General features: G+C 43.9%; 3 protein-coding genes across 7 annotated transcripts; 2 read left to right on the forward strand and 1 right to left on the reverse strand.

Moving 5' to 3' along the window:
- Positions 1 to 580: 580 nt before the first annotated feature.
- rnf113a (ring finger protein 113A) lies at positions 581 to 3,079 on the forward strand. The gene is made up of 10 exons (XM_076085771.1): positions 581 to 701; positions 1,187 to 1,266; positions 1,353 to 1,451; positions 1,667 to 1,774; positions 1,934 to 2,043; positions 2,147 to 2,253; positions 2,367 to 2,456; positions 2,538 to 2,631; positions 2,706 to 2,812; positions 2,922 to 3,079. The coding sequence occupies exons 1-10, from the start codon at positions 596 to 598 to the stop codon at positions 2,990 to 2,992; spliced, it is 972 nt and encodes a 323-aa protein (XP_075941886.1). The 5' UTR covers positions 581 to 595; the 3' UTR covers positions 2,993 to 3,079.
- A 41-nt stretch (positions 3,080 to 3,120) lies between these two features.
- Positions 3,121 to 10,902, reverse strand: strada (STE20 related adaptor alpha). Of its 5 annotated transcripts, none has more exons than XM_076085767.1 (13): positions 10,761 to 10,902; positions 9,936 to 10,001; positions 9,561 to 9,618; positions 7,995 to 8,023; positions 6,445 to 6,547; positions 6,091 to 6,212; positions 5,742 to 5,850; positions 5,491 to 5,614; positions 5,093 to 5,264; positions 4,872 to 4,976; positions 4,389 to 4,648; positions 4,257 to 4,299; positions 3,121 to 4,101 (listed from the first exon to the last, which is right to left on the reverse strand). In XM_076085767.1, exons 2-13 carry the CDS (start codon positions 9,945 to 9,947, stop codon positions 3,946 to 3,948), a joined length of 1,293 nt encoding a protein of 430 aa, XP_075941882.1. In that variant the 5' UTR covers positions 9,948 to 10,001; positions 10,761 to 10,902; the 3' UTR covers positions 3,121 to 3,945. The 5 variants fall into 5 exon arrangements, with proteins under 5 accessions (XP_075941882.1, XP_075941881.1, XP_075941883.1 ...); XM_076085766.1 differs by having other exon boundaries at positions 9,561 to 9,636; XM_076085768.1 differs by lacking the exon at positions 7,995 to 8,023 and having other exon boundaries at positions 10,761 to 10,776.
- Positions 10,820 to 18,695, forward strand: ddx42 (DEAD (Asp-Glu-Ala-Asp) box helicase 42). The gene is made up of 19 exons (XM_076085773.1): positions 10,820 to 10,967; positions 11,972 to 12,187; positions 12,312 to 12,462; positions 12,565 to 12,626; positions 13,018 to 13,054; positions 13,434 to 13,586; positions 13,703 to 13,807; positions 14,036 to 14,155; positions 14,264 to 14,440; positions 14,561 to 14,689; positions 14,787 to 14,886; positions 14,971 to 15,018; positions 15,120 to 15,217; positions 15,519 to 15,795; positions 15,947 to 16,173; positions 16,280 to 16,390; positions 16,553 to 16,660; positions 16,942 to 17,563; positions 17,861 to 18,695. Exons 1-19 carry the CDS (start codon positions 10,828 to 10,830, stop codon positions 17,989 to 17,991), a joined length of 3,012 nt encoding a protein of 1,003 aa, XP_075941888.1. The 5' UTR covers positions 10,820 to 10,827; the 3' UTR covers positions 17,992 to 18,695.
- Positions 18,696 to 19,335: the final 640 nt, after the last annotated feature.

Here is a 19,335-nt window from a genome sequence, read left to right on the forward strand (position 1 = left end):
AACACAGTGGGCACACAATTAAACAATCAAAAACATAGTCGAAGCCCAGCACCAGTTTCAACACATGTGGTGTGTCAGAGGAAACACAATGCAGCAAAAAACAGCTTTAACGACAACATACTATATTATGCTATTGCCATATCTCTGTAAGCAGTGAAGTTTCAAGTTATTTGTTGTCATTTGCCCAACAAATACAGAAAAGGAGCTGTTGGTTACGTCTCCCACTTGGTTCTCATGTTCCCTCCAACAATAATCATTGAATAATTATCAAAAGAAAAAGAAGACATCAAATAGTGCATAAGTTAAGATGTAGGGATAATATATAAAATATATAAAATAATACATATTTGTGGTAGACAGGTGTACAATAATTGCAAAAATGAATACACAATGAAAAGGCATCATAATCCATGTGTAGTTTGAAGTACATTGAATTTGGTATCAATATTAAGACCAGGTTTTGGGTTTAGAGTCAATTAATTATGGACAATGGAGATTCTCATCTTGTCCAGCAGGAGGACACCAGCACAGACTCCGAGACGCCAGGGGGCGCTGTGGTGACGGCGACGGTTATTTGTGTTGCAGTGAGGGGAAGATGGCGGAGTCTGAGGAGCCAAAAGCGGGTCCTTGCACTTTTCTTTTCAAAAAATCTACAAAGAAATTCTCCGGACGAAAGAGAAAAGCAAGCGACAGCGACAAAGGTACTGATGTATCCTTTAGCTGATGTTTTTTGTGTTTTTCATGGTGACAATCCTCTGTGCTGCTCGTAACGCTGCGGCTTTGTCACAAACCAGCTTAACTGGCAAGTGTTTGTGTTCCTGAAACAACAACAATGCTATTTACACGATTAGAGTCACACGAGTCAACAAATGAGGTTTTAGGTTTTTTTTCTTCGCAGACAAAATACCAGTTTCCTCATTTGTGCTGCGTTCCTGGTCCCTCGGAATTCAGTGTGTTATGACGTGTTATTGCAGCCCTGAATACCACTTAATACATCAATTGTCAGTAGTGGAAAAAAGTAGCCTATTCAGATACTTTAAATAATATTAATACCACGCTATAAAAATACTCAACTACAAGTAAAAGTCCTGAATTCAAACCTTTACTAAGTTATTGAGTTATTTATGGAGAACAGCATTCTGACTTAATGCTAGACAAGATGCTAAAAATGTTTGTTTTTTTGCAGATGGCAACAGCGATGAGGATCAGAGCTCTGTGGTCAGAAAGGGAAAGAAGGACACTCGAGTCAACCCCATGATTCAAAGGGTACCCTGCTAATGATAACAGTATTTTAAAATACATTTAGAGTTTACTAGTGAGGTGAAGCTGACCCTGGTCTTGTTTCTGTTCAGACAAAGAAGGTGGAGAAAGATGAAACATCTTCCAGTGAAGGTGAAGGAGACAAAGAGGAGAAGAAGGTCACTGTTGCCTACAAGTCCACGCGGTCAGCAGTGAGTGGAGACTTTTCTTTCTTACTACATTTTATAAGAGCGGCAGGAACCATTGAGTGCGATGGTTTGAATCCCCATCTCAGGGTAAAGGGAAGGAGAAACAAATGTATCCTTGAGTAGCTTTTTGTTCTGAAGCCACAGCCTTGTGCCTCGATAGAAGTGGTGTAGAAATCTTTCTCACTCTTTGCTATTCTCTCAATCTTGCCCCAAAAAAGAAACCGGAGGGACCCGATGACATGGGTGCCACTGCTACATACGAGCTGGACACGGACCGAGACAACGACGCTCAGGCGATCTTTGAGAGGAGTCAGAAAATCCTCGAGGTATCGGACATTATACTTCATGGCACATTTTTGCCAAAAGTTACATTTTAATCTACATTTATGAAGTGTGGTTCCTCATACATTTACTTTTTTTTTAGCTAAATACTCAGTAATCATTTTAGTGTTTTCTACTGACCGGATTATTTTTTCATTCAACAGGAACTGGAGGGTAAAGAAGACGATAAAATCTACCGTGGCATCAACAACTACCAAAAATTCATCAAGCCCAAAGATACCACCATGGGCAACGCCTCCTCTGGCATGGTCAGGTCAGTACCCAGACAATATTTAGCACATGCTTCCATAAGACACTCCTCACCTATGAAAGTTATGTAATCCATTAGTGTTGATACGTGTCATTCATTTTAACAGAAAAGGACCAATCCGAGCCCCTGAACACCTGAGAGCCACAGTCAGGTGGGACTACCAGCCGGACATCTGCAAAGACTACAAGGAGACTGGTTTCTGTGGTTTTGGAGGTGCGTACGATATTTGTACCATTTGAAATGTCAGTCATCCGTTGAACAGCTAAAACTGAATAACTTGCCATCTTGAGCATTAACTTCAGCGCTTCTCTCTCTCCTGCTTTCAGACAGCTGCAAGTTCCTCCACGACAGATCGGACTACAAACATGGCTGGCAGATTGAGCGGGAACTGGAAGAGGGCCGATACGGAGCCAATGGTGAGTTCAGGTTCAGAATTCATGTCAGTTTTTTTTTTTTTTTTGTCTGCATCTCCTGAACAATACTGTGCCGTCATCTAGACGAGGAGAACTACGAGGTGAGCAGCGACGATGAGGATTTGCCCTTTAAGTGCTTCATCTGCAGGGAGTCCTTCAAGAATCCCATCATCACAAAGTGAGCCTCTCGTCCTCCGCTTCTTCACCGTTTACTACCAGCTGCAACGTGTTAACCAGTTAAATGTCTCCCAGGTGTAAGCACTACTTCTGCGAGACCTGTGCTCTTCAGCATTACCGCAAGTCCCAGCGTTGCTATGTGTGCAACACTCAAACCAACGGTGTCTTTAACCCCGCTAAGGGTAAGTCCATCACCTTTGAAAACGGGGGAATACACTTCTTCTACGAAATTCATATTGATGGCTGAATCTTGACGATTCCCTTCAATCTATTATTTTCCCGTTATTCCAGACTTGATGGCCAAGATCGAGAAACGTAACGCCGCAGCAGACCAGCCGCCGTCAGATGAGGAGGAAGATTAGCAGCATCTGAACCTTCTTCAACCCTCCCCTTATGTGTTTGTCTATGTCAATTTGGAATAAAGTAACTTGTTTTTGTTTTTTAAGACAGTTAACTGCCTCGCTGTGTGTGGTACCATCAAGTTAAACCATGAAAGTGAACAACGTTTATTGTTAAAAGTTAAGCTTGACATTTTTGCAACACTGACCTTTCAAATGTCCACATGCAGACAAAACAAGCAACAATGCAACATTCACTTCTCACATAAGTAACATCACGCCCCGGAGCAAGTTCAAGAGAATACAAACTGCTAAGCTCTGAAGGTTAAACTTAAAACAGATGTCATGCTTAACCTCTGTGCAACAAAAGAGACGTGGAAAGCATGAGATGGAGTTTACACTTCAACACGGGCGGAGAGTTAGGAAATGCGTACAACATGCTGTTAATTTAGCTGACCTGTGGGACAAGCTTTCCATCTGGTGTGCAGAAGGCTGACTGAGCTGTGAGGACTGGTGTTCACCCTTATGGTGGTTTCACTGAGCAGATGGGCTACATGCAGAGAGGTAGAGTACCCCCCTCTGAATGTTTAGTAGCAGCTTCCCACAGATCCATTTTATGAGAATCTTTAGGTCTCGGCTACATCTACACCCACAGATTCTCCTCTGAAACCTCAGCAGCAGCACGAGGAATAGAGGAGTTGTGTTTTGTAAACGTGTGTGTGTGAGAAATAGAGAGAGGCCATCAGTGCAACGCAAGAGTCTGAGCATATCTAGGGAACATACGCGCGTGTGAGAGACTCCAAAAAAGAGGCAAAATGGCTGCTGGCTTTCAACCTTTGTCTGAGAACAGCGACTCCTTTTAGTTTGAGATTTAAATTATTTACAAGGGGACCATTACAAAAACACATCTCGTCCAGTACGCTCGGAGAGTTTCCCATCCGAATCCCATGAGCGTCTCTCCGCCTCGTCCTCCACCGTCAGAAGTCCCAGTCGTCCACATCCAGGTGGCTGAGACCCGACTCCAGACTGGCCAGTCCAGAGCAGGAGTCCTGCGGCTGGGAGCCGTCGAAGCTGGTGATCGGGGTCACGGGCCGCAACAGCTCGGGCAGCGCCTCTGAGGGCCGGCGTTTGATCTGAGATAGGGGGGAAATTAAAAAAATACATTTGGAGGACCATCTTTAAATCTTACTTTTTCAATGTCAACACGCAGTAAATGTGCAAAAACAAAGGTGTTCTGTATTCTTAACACCACAAAGTCCTGTTTCAACTAGAATGATATTTTACACACCTGTTTGAAGAATGGATGACCTATGAGAGTGGTGGCAGACGGTCTGAAAAGCAAAACGGGGAAAATAATTAGTATCTTGAACGTAACATTGTCCAATACAATATTTAAGCGTGAAGGAAGAGAGGGGCCCACCTCTTTTCCGGGTCCCGCTGCAGACACAGCTCGACGAAGCCGTGGAAGTGTGCGGAGAACGTCCGGTTGTAGGGATGTCCGCCTGTCGACGAGGAGGAGGAGGGCTCTCCGTTGGAGTGGCGAACACCTCCGGCTCCCGGACCCTCGCAGATGCCGGAGTCGGCCCCGGAGCGAGACGGTTTCATCGACAGCTCCTCTGGTGGGATAGTGGTGGTGTCCAGCAGACACGGCACCGTCCCATTCAGCTTCTCCAGCAGCATCTGTGGGAGTGAAGAGGATGTGGAGAGTGTTAGTTCACCGACCGTTTGATTGGAGGAAAAACATCTTAAAGACCTTTACCTATCAATTTACTAGATCTATTCATCAATGTAACGTTATTAAAACTAAGAAAGCTTGTAGTGACTATTTGTCACTACATTTCTTGCTACAAACAGATACTGTGATGCAGAGGAACAGGCAGGGAGCTGCTAGGTTTCTTCTGACCTGTGTAGCTGGCATGTCTTTGAAGGGCACGTGTCCATTGGCCAGTTCACAGGCTGTGATGCCGAGGCTGTAGATGTCTGACCGAAAGTCGTAGCCCTGCAGGTTCTGAGAAAAAAGACGGGAGAAAACAGAGAACTGTTACTCCTGAACTTTGGCAGCACACACACAGTATTACCTCGGTATTATGCAACGCTCGATTGTGGAGGAATGCGGTACGGTACCTGCTGCAGCACCTCCGGGCTGAGCCAGGGCAGCACCTTGACGCTGTACTGGGGGAAGTCGTGGACCACTCTGGCCCTCTGGCCGTGGTGGATCAGACTGAAGATGCTCCGCAGGCCGGACATGCAGACCTGTCCGTCGGCTGAGATCAACACATGGCTGGCCTTCACACTCCTACACGCATCCAAAGACATTCAAGACACCGAATGTCACATTGAGCTGTATTTACAAAAAACCTAATAATGTCATTCAGGGGACAGTTTCAGTGTCCCATGATGGCATACATACTGTGTTACACATTCCACGAGAAACATTTAATGCATCTTGAACGTTTTCCAAATATTTTGTTTTATTTTGATACAAAATGACATAAAAACTCAACGTGGAAAGTGTATCTTACCGGTGCACATATCCCATGTGGTGGATGTATTCAAGAGCTTTGAGCATGCCCAGCAAGATGTATGCGATGGTCAGCTCAGTCATACCATCAGCGAAATGTGAGCAGATCAGATCTCTGGCTGACCCTGAAAGACCATCGAACACACACATAACCACGATGAGACAGCTGGCCTCTAGAACTACAGGCTGCTTCTAAACTGTTGTTTATGACGTACGGTTAAAACGCCACGACAGTTCAAAGATCTTTCTTACCATAGGCCATGAAGGGGGAGATGACCCACAGCTCATTCTCAGCTATAAAGATGCTCTTGTAGGGTACGATACTGGAGTGGTGAAACAACTTTGACACATGTAGTTCGCCCTGGGAGGCAGAGAAAAGGAAATTACAAGTCAAGAGGAAAGGATGATTCTGAACCTAATTAGGCATAAGAGGTTGAGCAGTGAAGGCAGGAGAGTTAATGAGAACACAGACACGAGGGTTAAGTAAGTATTCCCACTGCATCGGTGAGATGTAAGAAGGGGGATTATGTTTTAAACAGGGGAGAGGCAAAGACTACGGGGGAGCTGAGTCATGGCAGAGTGATGGAAATCGAGAGCGGACCTGCAGGTAGATAACCATGTCGTAAGTGCACGACTCCAAGTCAATCCGTCGGATGGCTACGTGCTCCCCGGTGGGTCTGTATCGAGCCAGGTTCACCGTCATCAATTCGTCCAAGCCCCGGCCTAAAACACAGACTTCATTTAACAAGCTAGTCGTGTCACTGTTACACAAGTATCCTCCAGTCCTTGTTCTCAGAGTATTTATGTGCAGTGAACTAGTTGTATAAAGACAATATGTCTCGTCACAAGCAGCTGTACTTTAACCAATGATATTATATAACTGCAGCTAATTTCTGCGAGAAAAAACCCCCGGAATGAAACCGAAGCAGCCACGTCCAGGTGTGTGTTCACATACCGATAACGGTGAGGAGCTCGTAGGAGCTGCTGTCCGGGAGGAAGCTGCCCATGGTGTCCCGACGTGGGAGGGAGGTCAGACTCTCCTGGCTGTCCTCATGGGCCTGGAGGTGGAGGAGAGGAAACAGAACGAGTGAAGATGGGCTCCGACACTTGACTTCACTTTGCTACAGTGCAGGACTGTGTTAGGGAGCTTGTGAGTGACTACCGGAGGGTTGGTGATACAGTATGCGTGAGAACTGTTAAGTGATCCCCAAAGGAGAGGCTGAGGTGTGTTAGCATGACCCGCCATAGCACTAGCAAAAAAAAAAAAAAAAAAAAAAAGGAAGACATCGGTAACACATACTGGCCCCAAAAACCATCACCGGCAACATGTTTAGTGAATACAAGCGTCTATTGTAGGTTCTAGTCATAAAAACATTCCAATACCATCGATGCAATCAATACAAAAACAGTGTGTTTTGTCTTAATGGCGAAAGACAGTTACGATTTGTCAGTATTTGTGAAACAGTAATAGCAGATAAACTACCGCTTCTACAAAAACATTATTATAAACAGAATAGCAAATACAGAGAGACAAAATGTTGCCGACACATAAGCAAATGTTTTAGACATGTGAATCACAAACACATGTAGAGGAAAGTTAATAATCCCGGCAGTGACGACTCCTGAATTCCATCAACTTATCGCCGTGATGCCAATGGACAGATATTGCAGAAGCAAGCTGTGGAGGCAAATGAAGGCAAGCTGAATGACGATTTGGATCTTTTCCAAATTAGAAAAGTGCACTTCCTTGTGCACATTTGTATCCTAACAGGTGAAGGTAGCTTCAAGATAAAGATGAAGTTCTGTGACACGCGCAACTCTGAAAATACCCTCGCAGATAAAACCAAGAGTTGTTCCATGTGTGGACAGTTCTCTCCGGACGTGAAGTCAAACGGTGCTTTGTGCTACAGCGTAAACTTGACTGCACATTAAAACCGGCATGACGGCAAAAGCCAAACATGCCGTGGCAGCCATCAGCTAAGGGAACTTCTGTAAATGTTGCATCTAATCACTTCACAAACTGCCGGCGTGATCAGATTCAGAAGGGGTTGCCATGCCTTGCTAAAGCTGAACACGTGGAACTCCGTTCACCTCCAGCCTGACATCGAAAGTGTAACACCATCAGTTCACCATCAACACAACAACAGGCCGTCGGCACAGACGGGCAGTGTCAAAAAAACGCAAAACACAGACTCTTAGTGAGGTGACAAAGAGACACCAACATCCCAAACAGTGCAGTTACCGGCCCACTGAGGAGGGACTATTTAGATCAGACTTGTTTATTGTTTACGCACTGGTGAGTGAGGTGACCTTCTGAGCAACGCGTGTGTACAGCGTGTGTCATGAGCTAGACACTCATGCATAAGTAAATGTAGAAAGCCTCAGGGAGGGGGGTGGGATTGTGGATTCCTCTATATATAAAGCTGTGTGCGCACATACACATGCATGCACGCACATACACAAAGGGCAAATTGGGGGTGATGATGACAGGAGTACCACACTTACTTTCCTGTGAGAGAATCCCTGAGCTTGCTCTGGGGTAGAAAAACCACATCAATGACATAAAGACACGTACAAACACAGAACAAGAGAAGGGTCTGGGTTTAGAGCGGCTCTGGAACTGGAAATCGCAGCATCTGGCAGTGGGAGTTTGCTGCCGGCTGCAGAATTCGACAGATGACCGAAAGCAGCGTTGGCTTTTTCAGGTGACCGCCCACAAAGTGACGTATAATTACCAATACAAAAGGTTTTCGTGATATGTTTAACCTGATACTGCACTGCAACTGAAAAAAAAAAAAAAAGTATTCTCACCCCATTAAATCGGACACATTAAACATATTTTCTTGGCAAAGCAAATGATAAAAATTGAAAAACAATCTAGCTATGCCCTGCAGGCTCTTTCCAGATATGATGTGAGGCCATGGGAATATAGCACAGCCCAAACACAAATGATACACTTGAACAAACATGCAACAGCGACCAATGAAATTGAAAATGAGGCAAAGCTTGCAATGAAATAAAGCAACCCAAACCTTTCCATAATACGCAAAAGATTCAATAATATGCCACAAGTTATACAGATCATTGGTAAACAAACCACTAATAAACAGCAACACACATGATATCAAATAACATATAAATGTAGTTTTTCACAGGACACATTTTATTGGTCTAGACCGAGACAATCATAATTATACATTTCTACTTTTATGAGGATACAAACAGTTAAATCAGCTCTGCGGCAGTCTACGGGACAGATCAATGAAAATCAAAAACGGGGAGAATGTAAGACACTAAACCTTCCGAATCTGCATAGTTATGGTATTCACGGTTTCAGGAACAATGTCAGCCATTTTCTGCGTGAACATGAACAGTGTGCAGTGATGGTCTTTGGATCCACCCCACAATTTTCCAGCAGAAACAACTATGATCGTCTCTTCATGGGAGTGTCGTAGATGGGGGAGATTTGTTCTGAGTGGTGTGGAGCTGGTACACTAACTACCAAACATAAATGGGGCAGAACTAAGCCCGGACACGTCTTGTGATAAAAAAAAATATTATGTAAATAGTGTGGGAACAAAATTGAGAAGCCAACGATCACGAAAAAGAGTGTGCCTCACTGACAGTCTTCACCGCTAACAAGCAGCTCGCTTTGCACCACGTCGGCACATAATGACGTAACTGTTGCATGTGAACAAGTTAGTAGTGCAGAGCTGAGATACGGTATCAAGTCTGATACCGATTAAAAACAAAGAGGATGTACTGCGACTGAACAAACTCTGGATTCTGATGAAGTGAAACAGCATCACAGCTGATCACACTGTCAGATTTTGTTTGTGCCATCCTCTGAAAAATCATTGTAACAAAAGTTTAAGACAGGTAACGGATGACGGATTGACTGGATGGAAAACTGTCATAACTGTGATTCGAGGATGACATCCGAGAAGCAGAGCAAAGCACTCACTTAGATCAAAGCTTCCACTAGAGCAGACCGTTGCTTTCGGTTTGTGCTCATGAAGGCCATAATGTATTGATCAGTTTTGTTGTATCTCAGTGTGCTTTGGACCTCACCTCCAAATAACTCCAAGTCCCGCAGGCTCTCCACACTCAGTTTCTCAGATACCCAACGCTGACGGACACAGAGGGTCAATAACAGACATGGAGAGAAGGGAGAAAAAATGCAAGCAGAATAAAGAAAACGTCCCACAGAAACATATTCAAAACTGTTACAGGAAGATGATTCATTCACCTCCTAAATAGTGTCAGGCTGTTTGCAATGAAAGCTGTCATAGATGTGATTATAGTTCGATTTCCTTTATAGGGATTAAGCTTCAATTGAAATATTGATTAAAAACATACAAGTAGTGTAGATTTAATCCTGGGTCTAGGACTAAACTGGACATGAAAACCTCCGTCTAAAATATGAGGTACTTGGCAAACACTCACAAGAAAAGACATGGATCCTCTTGAGTGGGTTACATATGAGAAGCTGAAAACACATCCAGGGGAAACCTTTAAAGACAAACGAGAAAGCTCTGAAGCAGAGGACGTCTCTGTTTGGTCTCCTTCTGCTGGGGGCACGTGTGGTTGGTCTTTCATGCTCATTCATTTATGCGATTTCACTTTATTGTCAGAATATCTACAGAATGTGCATCCACATACACAACAAAGCAAATACTACAAGCGCACACCTTCTGTCATTCCTTCTTTCTCCATTTGTAATGAATATATTGGCACCACTGAATCAGATGAGGACTAACCTCTGGTTGAATCATCTTTGCCAATGAGAGTCAATGATTATAAATGATCATGATTACACTTCAGAAGTCTATAATAGAATAAAAACAAGATGCTGACAAATAGCACACATCTGCGTAGAACAAAACATATTTGAAGGTTTTAATGATAATCAGGGAAATGACTTATGTTTTGGAACATAACCAAACATATTTTATTCATGCAAGATGTTGCGGTTGAAATCACTCAACATTCAATGTTTTATAGTGGTGGCAGTCATGCGAACACAGAGATGCTGACTCCCAACGATAGCAAGCGACGTAACGTGAATCTGATCAGACCAGATAAAACCAAATAGCTAATTTATAGCAGATAAGTCACAAACTGCGCTCGGCTATATAGAATGGCTTGCTAATGCAAAGGGCGCAGCATGGCTAGCAATAGTAGATTAACGTTACCGTTAGCTAAAGCACCTACCGTGACATATTTTAGCAAAAAAACAAATGGTGTTATTTTAATGTATTAATAACTTACCTATTTTGTGTTCAGAACAGCAACGCCTGCCTGAAGAAATACTATATTTTAGGATAATGTATTCGGGATGTTTTGGCCGCTCTCTTCACTACGCTCTGAGCGTCGTCGTCGCGCACTAAACGACAACAGACTCTTTGCGCGCACTGATGACGTAAGCGCCTCTCAGTCTTCTGAAAACATTGGAGGTTTCACTGGCACAAGAAACAGGTAAATACGCCCTGTTTGCCCCCTGTTTAAAAATATATTGATACATTCAGCCAACGGATAATGTTATCGTATACTGCACGTGGTCGTGAGACGCAGCCTAACTTCACCCAATTCACGGGGTGACGATCCTCGCACACACCTCTATCTCTCATCTCGGCCTCATTTTGCGGCCTTGAGCTAACGCTAACGGTACGTGTAGCGATGGCCAATGCTATGTTGTTATAAAGTTAACGATGAAACAAGTAACCGCCCTGCAGCCAGCAGCTGAATGCTAACGCTGTAATGATCCGTACCGTCGTGTTTAGCTAACGGCTAGTTAGCTTTAGGTTAACTCGGTTACGCCACTTTCTCAGTCTGATAACGTTTTCTCCTGCAGAACCCGACGTTAAGTATACCTAAATAATGTACTATTGCTTTTTTGGAAAACTTGTGCCTCCATGGACATTAATTCAATTGTCAGTTAAAGCCTTTAACGTTATATTGCAACATTCGTCTTCTGTTTAATCTGCACAACTACGACCGTTAGATATATAGTGTTACTTACGAAGACATTATGATCTTCAATGTTGGTACGATGGAGGAAGTACCCGTCAATATATATATATATATATATATATATATATATATATATATATATATATATATATATATATATATATATATATATATATATATACCACAGGTATATATACCACAGGTATATACCACAGGTTATTCTGCTGATTTGAAAGACAATTAACTAAAAAAAGTCAGGGCTACATTTACTTATTTGGCCTTATGACTAATAATCGGTCTAATTCCTAGTGAAACTGCCATCTTTCCTGAAAATACTGTTGTCTAAATGGCAAGATGAAGTGTCCAAAGTGTGGAGATAGGTCTGGCTGAAGAGAGGTTTCCATAATTCAGTGCTGAGTCACATTTAATTTGGAGTCTTCAACAAAGAACAAAGGCACACAAATAAATGCCGTGCGTTTGTGTGTGTGTGTGTGTGTATTTACTTACAGCACAGCCATGAACTGGAACAAAGGTGGTCCGGGTGTGAAGCGAGGGTTCGGATTTGGAGGATTTTCCCTCGCAGGGAAAAAAGAAGAACCGAGTGTTCCTCAGAACCCGACCACAACATTCGGAACCCCGGGATCGAGTGGATACGGGAAGGGCCAGCAGCTCCCATCGTTCTACAAAATAGGGACAAAAAGAGCCAATTTTGATGAGGAAAATGCGTGAGTATTGCACCTCTTCCATACAAATACACTCTTCTACATATATTCAACCCCTTAAGAAATAATATGATGATGTGGTGGTATTGAATAATTAATCAACTGCAGCGTTGTCATTTTTAACAAGGTATTTTGAGGACGATGAAGAGGAGTCCAGCAGCAATGTGGACTTGCCGTACATTCCAGCGGAGAACTCGCCCACACGGCAGCAGATGCAGTCTGGTGGTGGGTCAGACAGTGAAGATGACCCACTGGACGCCTTCATGGCAGAGGTTGAGGTGAGAAGAGACTCCACCCGCTGCCGGCAGAGCCCAAAGTAGAAAATACTTCCAAATGCTGAATCTGCTGTTTTCTCTTAACACATTTTCTTTCCCCTGCAGAACCAAGCAGCTAAAGACATGAGGAAACTAGAGGAAAAAGAAAAGGAGAAAAAGTCAGCCAAGTAAGACTCAAAGTTTTCATTTATTTGATTTTTAGTCACTTCTGAGGTCATTATGTCGGTGCTTTAATTAAAATGTGCCTAGAATGAAAAAAATGATCCCCCACATAAATTAATATTTTGTGAGCGAAAGTGTAAGCCCCCTAATTTGAGATAATAATGCTGTAAACTTGTATGCTCTATTCACTGTCTTAACTACCAATAGCAGTTATCTTTATGCAATAATTACATCTTACGTTTCTTTGATTACTGGCACATCCAGCAATGTTTTTTGCTGGCTTAATAGATTTTATCAGGTAAGCACCGACCTTAGTCATGAAGGGTGTGTGGGGCTGTCTTGGGTGTATGAACGAGCCGCAGGGAAGTTTTTTTTTTTCTACGCTTGTCATTTCAGGGGTATTCGTGATGACATTGAAGAAGAAGATGAACAAGTGAGTGAGCCCTCCAAAGTTCTTCATCTACTACATCGTTGCTCAGAGAGATCTCCAGACCAAACATCCCCTAAATCTACCCTCTAATGTTATAAAGCCCCCCCGCCCTTCCCTCTATCTGACCACGCAGGTTGCATTTAGGATTATTATGATGCAGTTGTTTTTCTTGTGATCATTCTTTGCTGTCTAGAAAGTGTGAAAAAAAGCATGTTTTAATTGTTGATTTTATATTGGCAAGTAATACGATGATGACAGATTGTAAGTAATTTTTTCCGTCTGTTGAGCTGAATGTCTCCTCAGGTTTTTGTGAGTACCTGGATGCTGTGGTGAGCAGCACACCGGCTCAGGTTTTCACGTGAAATGCTGTGACTCTCTGCAGGAAGCCTACTTCCGCTACATGGCAGAGAATCCCACTGCCGGGCTGAGCCTAGAGGAGGAGGATGAAAACATTGACTATGACAGTGACGGGAACCCAATCGCCCCCACCACCAAGAAAATCATTCTGCCGCTTCCCCCCATTGACCACTCTGAGGTACGGTTGACCCGACTGTTTGAGTATTGTCTCAGCTATGGATTCATATTTGATGTCTTTTAAAGTGTGTCATTTGAGTGATTTTTGTTGCATTTCTTTGGTCTTTTTGTCAATAGATTGATTACCCACCCTTTGAGAAAAACTTCTTCAATGAGCATGAAGAGCTCATCAACCTGACTGGAACTCAAGTGTTGGAGTTAAGGCACAAATTGAACTTAAGGGTAAGTCGGGGATTCATGCAAACAAGTACATAAATGTTATACGATAAACACGTCATTGTAGTTGTTACTCTCATTCAATCATTTTGTCCCAATCCAATTTATAGCAATATGTCTCCCAGTGGTGACTATGGAAAAATCTTTGGAGACATGGCTCTTCATCACGTCGTCGTCAGCATCATCATAACAGTCTTTGAGTTTTTTGTTTTTTTTTCTTCTGGTCTTTCTCAGGTGTCTGGTGCAGCTCCTCCAAAACCTTGTACTAGCTTTGCCCATTTCAACTTTGATGAGCAGTTAATGCACCAAATCCGCAAGTCCGAGTTCACTCAGCCCACACCGATTCAGTGCCAGGTATAGTGCCGATTTATCTTCAGCTTTCAAAATTGTTCCGTGTTAAATGTATTCACGACGATTTCATGAAGAATCGTTGTTGTTTTTCCTCCTCGATCTGGGTTTTAGGGTGTGCCCATAGCTCTGTCTGGACGTGACATGATTGGTATTGCAAAAACTGGCAGTGGCAAAACTGCAGCTTTTATCTGGCCCATGCTGGTTCACATCATGGACCAAAAGGAACTGGAGCCAGGAGAGGGGCCCATCGCCATCATCGTGTGTCCCACCAGAGAGCTTTGTCAGCAGGTAAGAAATGGGAAGGAACTGAGTCAGACTTTGTGAATGTATGGAGGATGTTTGCTTTAGTATTAACTGAGAAAGACATCGTTAAGCGAGCAGGCTCACTAATATCTGTCACTTTACCAGATCCACGCGGAATGTAAGCGTTTTGGGAAAGCCTACTCTTTGCGTTCTGTGGCAGTTTACGGAGGAGGCAGCATGTGGGAGCAGGCCAAAGCTCTGCAGGAGGGAGCCGAGATTGTGGTCTGCACTCCGGTAAGAGACAAGACTTCGACCTGCCTCTTGAGAGGAAAATTCACGCTCCGCTGCTGCAACGAATGGGAGATTTACTGTTTTTTTTGTGTTTGCTCAGGGTCGTCTGATTGACCACGTGAAGAAGAAGGCCACGACCCTGCAGAGAGTGTCATACCTGGTGTTTGATGAGGCAGATCGCATGTTTGATATGGGTTTTGGTGAGTTGGCATTATCAGTGTTGCATCAACGATGTTTGAACCCTGTTTTGGCCACTACAGCTTATTTCTGTTTTTACCTTTCAGAATATCAGGTTAGATCTGTTGCTAGCCATGTCCGCCCAGACAGACAGAGTAAGTGGGTTTCCTAAAGTATTAAGACAATGCCTCTTTGTCATGGATAGCAGGGCTTCAGAGCATTTCAAAATAATAATTCTTAATCTTTTCCTTCACAGCCCTTCTGTTTAGCGCTACTTTCCGGAAGAAGATAGAGAGGCTTGCCAGAGACATCTTGGTCGATCCTATCCGCGTGGTGCAGGGAGACATCGGAGAGGTGTGCAGCGTCGTCATACATTATCTGCAAGAGATGTGGCTACACAAAGAGATACATTTGCTAATATAATCCTTTTTTCAGTGTGTCTCAAAGACCCAAATCACAAATACAAAACTTGTATTTTAAACTAAAGTGTGACGTGAAAATGTGTTTAAAAGGCACAGATAGTTGTGTCCTGGTAAACCTGAGCTATCGTGGCAGCAAAAGTTAAATGTTTTTAGGTGTACAGTATTTACACTTTCATTAAAATGTAATAAAATAATATACCGCCCTGTTTGAATGACCTTACTTCTCTGACCAGGCCAATGAGGATGTCACCCAGATGGTGGAGATGCTGCGCAGCGCCACAGATAAATGGGACTGGCTGACCCGGCGGGTGGTGGAGTTCACCTCCAGCGGCTCGGTCCTCATCTTTGTCACTAAGAAGGCAAACTGTGAGGAACTGGCTACTAACCTGACCCAGGAGGGTTACAGCCTGGGCCTCCTGCACGGAGACATGGACCAGAGTGAGAGGAACAAGGTCATCAGCGACTTCAAGAAGAAGAATTTGCCTGTTCTGGTGGCCACTGATGTAGCTGGTGAGTTCAAGAGGAGCTGGTGATGGAGATGGGAGGAGGTTTTTTTTTGTATATCGAGAGACGACTTAAAAAAAAAAAAAAACCCTATAGTATCTTAGTTTTATCAACATTATTTAACATTTTACTGCTTCCTGTTTGCTTTCCTCCCAAGCTCGCGGTCTGGACATCCCATCCATTCGCACAGTGGTAAACTACGACGTGGCGCGAGACATCGACACGCACACACACAGGATTGGTCGAACTGGTCGTGCTGGAGAGAAGGGTGTGGCTTACACTCTCCTCACCAACAAAGACACCACATTCGCTGGTGACCTCGTGAGAAATCTAGAGGGAGCCAATCAGTCCGTTTCCAAAGAACTGATGGATTTAGCCATGCAGGTGAGATAGATCAGTCAAAGAATCAACTACAACAACAAAAAGCTGTGGAGTGTTGTTTTTTTGGATTTAATGTTTTTAACTTTATGCTGCTCACATTTTTTCCCAGAATCCCTGGTTCAGGAAATCCAGATTCAAGGGTGGTAAAGGAAAGAAGATGAATATTGGCGGAGGAGGTCTTGGTTACAGAGAGAGACCCGGTCTAGGGGCTGAAAGTTCTGTGAGTTAATATTTGCCTCACCCTAAATCTGCTTCTTTTTTTTTTCCCATATTGTGGGTACAATCATAGTAATTATTAGTAAATGAACACATTATGCAGATTCATGGTGATATTTTGGTGAAAAGTCAGAGATATGTGAGTAACTCTCGGGTGTTTCTGCAGGAACGCAGCGGCAACTTTTTGTCTTCCGCTAGTAGCTTTGAAGGCTACAGCAAACCAACCAGCGGGGCGATGGGAGATCGCATGTCTGCTATGAAATCAGCCTTCCAGGTAGAACTCTCCATCTTCTCTAGTTCTGTCGTAATTATGATGTCTTTATTAAATCTTTAACTTTATTTCACAGTTATTTATATTAATGTCTTTTTCATTCATGATACTAAAATACTATCGTATTATTACTTGTGTTATGGGTGAGAGAGCAAAAATTCTTAAGACCTCTTTAAATCAGCATGCTGTCACCACCCTGCAAATATATGTTGGTCATTTGCATAATTCATGTTTTGCTTTCCAGACAGCTAATCTCTTCCTCTCAATGTCTCCTTCTCTTCTAGGCTCAGTATAAGAGCCACTTTGTGGCAGCGTCCAGCGGCCCCCCAAAGCTCAGCACTAAGTCTAACAGCTCGTCATGCTGGACTAGTGCCGGCAGCCTGAGCTCTGTGCCGACCGAGTCCCCTGATGGTGCCGAGCGGGCCCAGAGCGCCGCCTTGTCCATGACCATGTCCGGCTTCACCAGCGCTGGCACCCTGAGCTCTGTGCCCGCCACTCAAACCAGTTCACAGCCCAGCTACCCTCCGCCCGCACCTCCCCCACAGAGAGACATCCCTCGGGACAGACACGGGGAGGACCGGGGGCGCCACGACAGTTACCGCCACAGCGACAGGAGCGAGCGACAAAGCGGGGAGGATCGATTCGGGGACCGGGATCGAGACGGAGACCGCGAACGCCACGGAGACAGAGATCGCGACCGCCACGGGGACCGGGACCGCTACAGCAGCAGCCGCCACGGAGATAGTCGTAATGGAGACGGAAGCAGGAGGGAAAGAGAGGATCGGAGGAGTGAGAGGGACGGGGGAGACAGGGGGAGTGGAGAAGGGAGGGACAGAGAGGATCGGAGGAGTGAGAGGGACGGGGGAGACAGGGGGAGTGGAGAGGGGAGGGACAGAGGAGAGGATCGTAGGAGTGAGAGGGAGGGGGGAGACAGGGGGAGTGTAGAGGGGAGGGACAGAGAGGATCGGAGGAGTGAGAGGGACGGGGGAGACAGGGGGAGTGTGGAGGGGAGGGACAGAGGAGAGGATCGTAGGAGTGAGAGGGAGGGGGGAGACAGGGCGAGTGTAGAGGGGAGGGACAGAGAGGATCGGAGGAGTGAGAGGGACGGGGGAGACAGGGGGAGTGTGGAGGGGAGGGACAGAGAGGATCGGAGAAGTGAGAGGGATGGAGGAGACAGGGGGAGTGTGGAGGGGAGGGACAGAGGAGAGGATCGGAGGAGTGAGAGGGACGGAGGAGACAGGGGGAGTGGAGAAGTGAGGGACAGAGATGATGATGATGATAGCTTTGCGGTCCCTGAGCCACCAAAGCGTAGAAAGAGTAGGTGGGACAACTAAAGAAAACATAAATAAACACACCAATAGAATAATATGTGCAACTAACTGCTCCATGATGAGCGTGTCTGTTGTGTAGGCAGATAGCAGAGCATATCAGAGGCTGGCACAGGACCATAAGGGGGGTTTGTGGACTTTGAATAAAAGTGTACAGTGAGGTTGGTTAGGACCTCATGAAGAGTGTGTCAGACAGATCAACACGAGCAGCTCAGAGACGGTCACTGTACATTTATCATCAAGACTGTTGTTGTAAGTCAGCAGGATCAAACAATAGAGCTGTAATGAATCCTGCCGTCAGTAAACAATTCAAAACTAGGATCATGTTGGTTATTGTCTTGTTTGAGCTCCTAAAATGCTTTCGTGCTTGTAAACCTGAGGCTTTATTTTTGTTCCTGATCCTTTGCAAAGAGTGTTTGCGTTTTGCATTTTGTCGATGTACAAAATTAACTCTTAAAACTGTTTCATTTACAAAAGCGCTCTGTGAGGATTCACAGTCTCTCACACACACACACATGTATGTTAAAACTATGTAGCTCTTTCTGTGTCTTGTATTCAAGTTCTAGTGGAGTGTCTTTCTTTGGCATTTAGTTTGTCTATGCTTTTGAAATGTTTTTCAAGAAAGAAATTTGTTTGTATGAGAGGAATTTGAAGTGTTCATTCACACATGGAAAATTAGGTTTTGATTAAAAAGATTCCTTTGGCGTCAACTTTTGTATCTTCTTTTCTATGTCACAATATGCTTATGCAGTTGAGTTGTATTTACTCGCTGTGACCACTGGGGGGCAGAATTTAATTGGCTGAACGAACCGTTACCTCCCTCTGTTGTTTCAGTCTGATGACAAAGGGAATGTTAATAGTGATAATGTGCAGTTGTAGCCTCCAACAGTGAAATTCTACAAATATTGTATTTTTACTCCACTTCTTGTATTTGATAACTTCAGCTACCAGTTACATTGTTCATTTGTAGTAATACAAAATATAATTCACAATTAAGATGTGATGTTAGTTATTGTCATATGCACAACAATTACAGAGAAGCAGTGAATGAAAGTCTGATTTACTAGAAAAGCATTCAAGTAAAACAATCTAAGACCGAAGCGCAGAAGTTAAATATATGGATAAAATATAACTCATTTTATAGAGCAATATATTTGTGGTAGTCACAAATATATATTAGATATAAATATAAGATAATACTTTAATCAGTGTATTAAATAACTAAATTATCCCCCTTAAAATGATGTACCAGTTAATGCATCAGTAAGTTAATATACATTATGAAATGGGTAGGTACCATGAGTAGGCTACGTGTACATTTGGGTCTAAGTATATTTTGATGCCAATACT

This window comes from Anarhichas minor, unplaced genomic scaffold (genome assembly GCF_050575085.1).
Source record: "Anarhichas minor isolate MPS153535 unplaced genomic scaffold, ASM5057508v1 ptg000007l, whole genome shotgun sequence".
NCBI lineage: Eukaryota > Metazoa > Chordata > Actinopteri > Perciformes > Anarhichadidae > Anarhichas > Anarhichas minor.